The sequence below is a fragment of the Engraulis encrasicolus genome, chromosome 6 (assembly GCF_034702125.1).
Source record: "Engraulis encrasicolus isolate BLACKSEA-1 chromosome 6, IST_EnEncr_1.0, whole genome shotgun sequence".
Lineage (NCBI taxonomy): Eukaryota > Metazoa > Chordata > Actinopteri > Clupeiformes > Engraulidae > Engraulis > Engraulis encrasicolus.
In genome coordinates this window covers 19825862-19832390 of record NC_085862.1, presented here as the reverse complement: position 1 = coordinate 19832390, position 6529 = coordinate 19825862, and the positions used below count along the sequence as shown (strand labels likewise).

At 40.6% G+C, this 6529-nt stretch overlaps 1 protein-coding gene across 1 annotated transcript in view; it reads left to right on the top strand.

Moving 5' to 3' along the window:
* Nucleotides 1-5904, top strand: part of p3h2 (prolyl 3-hydroxylase 2) — a 125643-nt gene extending 119739 nt beyond the window's left edge. The window contains exons 13-15 of the mRNA XM_063200850.1: nt 389-464; nt 851-991; nt 2760-5904. Of these exons, the coding sequence (XP_063056920.1) occupies nt 389-464; nt 851-991; nt 2760-2852 (310 nt within the window). The 3' untranslated portion in view covers nt 2853-5904. The remainder of the gene's footprint in view (nt 1-388; nt 465-850; nt 992-2759) is intronic.
* Nucleotides 5905-6529: the final 625 nt, after the last annotated feature.

Here is a 6529-nt window from a genome sequence, read left to right as displayed (position 1 = left end):
CACTTTATTTTCACCAGAGATTACAGGTGAACACTTTATTTTCACCAGAGATCACAGGTGAACACTTTATTTTCACCTACAGAGATCACAGGTGTGTAGTCTACTGTAGATTCTGGCATTGTTAGATGATAATATGTCTAACGTGTGTCTTTGGTATGTAGTCTACTGTACACTATGACATACAGTCTAACATGTGTCTTTGGTGTGTAGTCTACTGTACAGTATAATGTGTCTTTGGTGTGCACTGTACATTTTGACATGTGTCTATTATGTGTCTTTGGTGTGTATGTCTACTGTAGATCATGCCATGTGTCTAATGTGTGTCTTTGGTGTGTATGTCTTCTGTAGATCATGCCATGTTTCTAACGTGTGTCTTTACTCCCTCCAGTGCTCTGCTGTACCTCAATGGAGACTTTGAAGGAGGCGAGTTCATCTTCACAGAGATGGACGCCAAGACAGTCACTGTAAGAGCCTTGTTGATGGCAATGACGATGATCGTTGCTGTTGTTGTTATAGTCACTGTGTCATGTTGGTACTGTCATTATATATGTTTTTTACATTCGATTATGTTATTTTGATAATTGATATATGATGATTGCAGTGGTGATGAGAATGATGCACTTTGTTTTCTGCTGTGAGGTTGTTGGCTATGATTATGTCTTCGATTGTAAGTGGCTTTGGTTAAAAAGCGTCTGCCAAATGGAATGGAATGTTATACTGTATAATGTAATAATGTTAATGATGATGATTTATTTATATTTAATTTAGTCCTCTCTTATGTAATAAATGTATAGGTATGTTATCTTAACTTGAATCGGTGTAATTATCAGTATGGATGTCTCCAATGCAGGCTCAGGTGAAGCCGCGGTGTGGGCGCATGGTGGGCTTCTCCTCAGGGGGGGAGAACCCTCACGGGGTGCGGGCCGTCACCAAGGGCCAGCGGTGCGCTGTGGCACTCTGGTTCACCCTCGACCCCCTCTACAGGGAACTGGTGAGAACACAGGCACCATTCTACTCTGCTCTACTACTCTACTCTACTATTTGACTTTATTCAACTCTTGTGCTCTACTCTATTCTACTCTACTACATTCTACTCTACTCGACTCTCTTCTACTCTAATACTCTATTCTTCTCTACTATTCTACTATATTCTACTCAACTACTCTACTCTATTCTACTACACTACACACTAGTCTATTCTATTCTACTCTACTCTACTGCTCTACTCTATTGTACTCTACTACCAGAGAGACTGGATATGCTCTCTAACTATGGGTGGCCCTTTAAACAACAAAACTATCATTAACTGACATCAAATCAACATTCTTATTGGAAACATTATTTGAAAGTTGACCAAATTGTTGCTTTAAGCAACAGAAGTCTGTGCAATGATATCTCGTCAAGAGATGTGCCAGGATTGTGGATTCAGACGGAACATATAGCAGGGACTTAGATCTCCCTGGTGTGGTGGTATGTATGGACATGTGCTAGTCACATTTTAGACTATATTTGAGCTACACATAGCTGAGCTATTATTAATGAGAAAATGTCTCTATCACCATTCATCATTCGCAATCACCAGGTTTTTTTTATTGTCATGCGATGAGTATCAAAGGGAAGATTAAGTTCACACACTGAAAAGGACACCAAGGTCAAGCACAAGGTGCTTTTTTATTTTTTTCTGAGAGCAGAGCAGAGAAGATGTTTCAGGGCTTTGCTTTCATCAATACTCTCTGCGTGGTGGTGCGTGTCTTTTTCAGTGTGCTCTCACCTTTAAACGGCTCTATTTGGGTCCACGCACCTGCTTATTTTTCGACACATCTTGAGCGCAATCCCTGCCCCATGTATTTCAGCCTGTATCAGCCTAACCACATATGCTTTTATATTCACAAGTGCATAGACCACACATGACATTTCACCAGTGATTAACTTTACCCCATACAAATAAAGAAGAACGGATGTCTTAAGTTAACTCCCTCTAAAATAGACAGTAAATGTATCTTATTGCTGGGTAAAAGCAACTTTCTCTGCAAGTATTTGTTGCTCTCTACATGCGTGCACAAAGCTATTGTACTGTAGATGTTAATTCATTTTATTGACATCGGGCCTCAACAAGTACTTCTAAAACCTCTAAAGTCTGCCTGTAGTTTCACTTTCAGAGCCCCAAAATGGTCCATAGAAGCTTTTGCAACATTCAGTTCAGCAGTCTATGGATGCAGGTGCTGTTCTGGTCTAGCTCTGTTGTCTGTGAGATACTGTTCTGGACTAGTTCAGTGTTTCATCATGCTGACAATGTTCTGGCCTAGTTCAGTAGACCAATATTTTTCAACCACTGTGCAGGGGAACACTAGTGTGCCGCTGGTGTGCCGTGGAAAATTATAAAATGACAGTTCATTGTTAATATAGGCAATAAGGTTTTATTTACAATTAACATTTAGAATTGGTGGTGTACCTTTTCATTTTGTCCTTGAAAAACGTATGGCTTGGTTTTTTTAAAAAAAAAGGTTGAAAACCACTGGTGGTCTGGTATAGTTCTGAGTTTCTAAGCATGTAGGCATGAGTTAACTGAGGTTGTTGACTCGGGTTCGAGTCAGGCCTGGTTCCTTTGCCAGCCCTACCCCATCTCTCTCTCCCACTCTCTTCCTCTCATAGTCTCAAGTGTATTATAATCAGTAAAGACACAAAAGCCCTTTTTTAAAACAAAAAAACGAAAAATGTATGTTGACACCCCGACACAATTGTGTTTTCCCCCTCTATAGGAGAGGCTGCAGGCAGATGAAGTGGTGGAGGCCCTGGACAGGATGGTGCACTTTGACCCCGAGAACCAAATCAACCCCAAAGACGAGTTGTAGCACCGCATCAACCCCAAAGACGAGTTGTAGCACCCAACAGTCGACTCAAATCATTATCTATTTATTTCAGGATGGTGTGATGAGAACAGTTCTATTTTTCTATTGTGTGAGAAAGAGAGCGTGTGGGAGTGATCAATTGTTTCATGGTTTGTGTGTGTGTGTGTGTGTGTGTGTGTGTGTGTGTGTGTGTGTGTGTGTGTGTGTGTGTGTGTGTGTGTGTGTGTGTGTGTGTGTGTGTGTGTGTGTGTGTTTAGTTATTTTAAGTTTATTTTAAGTGCACAGCAGCTTTGCATCTTCACATGTCCTTCCGCTGTTGTGCCTGACCAGTCACTGTGTCCATCCACAAAGTCTCACGACTTTGTAGAAAAACTGAATTGAAAAAAGACTCAACACTGTGCCTAGACTTTAGTTCATTTTAGGACTATAGTAGTGTATGAGCAGTCAAGTTTAAATGCTGCATTATCAACAGCTAGTTTGGTTTTGAGATATTGTCGTTTTTACTTTGATATTTGAAGCCTTGTCTGCAAGTCAGGAAACCAGAGATTGGAAAAGCAGAAGTAACACTTGTTCTTGGTGTCTGTCAGTTAGAGTGAAGGTCATGTAACAACATTGAGAGACATTTAACCACATTCACCTGCACACAGCCTGCTAGCTAAATAGCCCATACTAACATGTTAAACTGCACAAGCAGCGACGACACACGCCAACACCAAAGACACGTCACTGTATGTTTAAGGACACATGGATACAAGGCTAGTGTTATCAACACATTTCTTTTCTCGCACTGTAAAACGTACCTACTCACTGAGCCTTGAAGACACATTTTTAATACTCTTAAACTTGGAGGACTCATATTCCAGGCTATGCAATCATGCACCTATTCATAGATAGGACAAAGACAACATCAAGAGCAGTTATCATTCTGTCTTATCATCTTCTGTCATCAAGAGTGGCATCTATTAACAGCAGAAAGACATTTGGGAGTCAGGAGGTTGTCCAAGTCTAACAAGGACACAATGGTGTTTATGTGTCAGGGGTCAGCCTATGTTCCCACAGTCTCCTCATTTCTAAGAATTTGTTTTCAATATGTTTTTATTATTATTAGGCCTATGCTCCCTCAGCTCTATTTTCCTCAGCCAGCCCTGTGTTCCCTCTTTCTCTTTCCTGTCTTTTTTTTTAACCTTCACCGAGGAGGTTATGTCTTCCGTCGTGTCGGTTTGTCCGTCCGTCTATCTGTCACCAGGGTAACTCAAAAAGTCATTAACGGATTTTGACGAAATGTTGTGGAGTCGTTGGAAAAGACAAAAAGAAAAAGTGATTACATTTTGGTGGTGAGGAACTTTTTTAGTAGATTTTTCACCATTGCGGGATAGGGCGAACTTTGACATTCCAGTTTCTAATTCCACAAAAACAAGGCAGAAAGACTAAAAAAATACTGTGTAACATAGTCAAATGTGCTGTCAAACAGCTTTGACAGGAGGACTGCACTCTCTGAGTGCATTTCTAGGTTTTGTATTGCTATCAAATCGTTTTTATTTTTTTTATTGCACTGAAACAGTGGCCTGAACAGTGGTTGAAATACTACTCGAGTTCTGCTTGAACAGTGGCCGAGTTACCGCTATTTATAAGATTATGAAATAGTTATCTTCTTGGTGTGTGAAGTGAAATGTATTACCTATTTATCTACCTTACCTAAAATTCTTATGAACACACCCTTTCAATACATTATGACATATTTATTACTTACACTACTGAAAAGAAACGTGTAATGTGGATACAATTTCATGCCAAATCTGGAAGACGAAAAAAAAGTTAAAGCTAAAAGGCTGACGGAGCAAGGAGCCATGGATACATAGAGCTGTGGGAACATGGAGCTGTTGGAACACACATAGGCCTAGATCTGTGGGAACATACATATTGTAGAGCTGTGGGAACATACCGTATAGCCATGGGAACAAAGGGATGTGGGAACATGGCCTCCTCTCATTTGTCACATGCATAGAAATACTGAGAGAGTATAACATGCAGTAATGTGAATTTCACAAGTTTACCATTATCTGACTGAAACCCCTTGTAAGAACAGTAGCAACCACACCATGATGGTAGTTGTGAAGTTTTTCCTTTTTTGTTGTTGCTTTTGTTTTGTTTGTTTGATTTATTGAGATTTCGTACGTCAGTCTTTTGTTCACTTTCAAATATATGTGAATGCCTGCCTGTGTGTGTGTGTGTGTGTGTGTGTGTGTGTGTGTGTGTGTGTGTGTGTGTGTGTGTGTGTGTGTGTGTGTGTGCGTGTGCGTGTGCGTGTGTGCGTGTGCGTGTGTGTGTGTGTGTGTGTGTGTGTGTGTGCAGCAATGGCTGATCATTGTGGATATTCTTTCACACATGTTCACGCTTGTGGAAGACAACGTGCAACACATGAGCAGCACAGGGACCTGTGTGACTAATAAGGTAGAACCAGTGTTGCCAGATTGGCCAGTTTCCCGCCCAATTGTGCTGCTTGGGATGGCTGTCTGCGGGTAAAAATGGGCATTTTGCGATTTTCCTGTAGATGTGTGGCCATAGAAATCAATACACAATTTGGTTGAAATTGGTCAGGATTTAGTTTTTGAGCTTTCTTTTTGAGCTGGAAATTATCAGGCACATCTGGCAACCCTGTGTAGAACACATGAGCAAAGGGACCTGTGTGAAAGAGATCTGCCTTCACAGCTGTCAGCATTTGATATAAGGAGCTTTTGCAATAAAAGTGCTTATTTATTCCTGTTTCAAGGAATTTGAACTATAATGTGGCATATAAATGTCCTTTCTTTTCAAAAAACAAATGTCTAGTCATACTGGCCAGTTTAGATGCAATGTTTGTGTTTCATTTAGTAAGGAAGTCTCCGGTACTACGCTCGCAGTCACACTCGCTTATAGATCACGGTTCACTTTTTGATGAGGAGGATGGCCACTTTTGTGTCTCTATTTTAATTATTATTAAGTATTTAAGTAATCAACAACTCACTGCAAAAATTGAGACTTTGTAATAAATAAATATATAAATTAAAGATTTTCACCACAGAAACGTTGTTGTCATTCTGTTGCGTTGTTCATGCACTACTTGTAAATATTATAGGCCTATATCTAAATATTCCCCTCAATAAAAAGCCTAGCGCAAGTGTCGAAACATAAAGGATTTGGGGTATTTTTGTGACGGCCAAGGACACAGCAAGTGCAACCTTCAAAATTCTACACGATTCAAGGATGTGGGAATTCTGAAGCACACTTCACTTTGGAACAGTAGGCCCTATTTGGTGAGCTATGATGACATAGAACCCTTGAAAATTGGGCGTTACTCATGTTAGGTGGCACACTTCACTTCACATATGCTATGTGGCCAGAGGGATGCCATTGCAAACTTTTATATGATGCAAAAAAATAGGTGGCCCAGTGTAAATGATTACAAAGAACCAGTGTCTATGTGTCAGCACACATGCACAGAGAGTCACAGAGAACCAGCAAACTGTGTCTAGCTATTCGTGTTAGCACACATGTAGGCCTACAGACCGCGACGGCGAGAGCCTCATGCTTGTCCTGTTTGTGGTTGACCTTGTGCTTCTTTTCTGGCTGCACGCCTGCAACATTTGCCCACAGCCTAGAGAGTAAAGCTATAGTCTCTGCATATGCTATCAACCTAAACT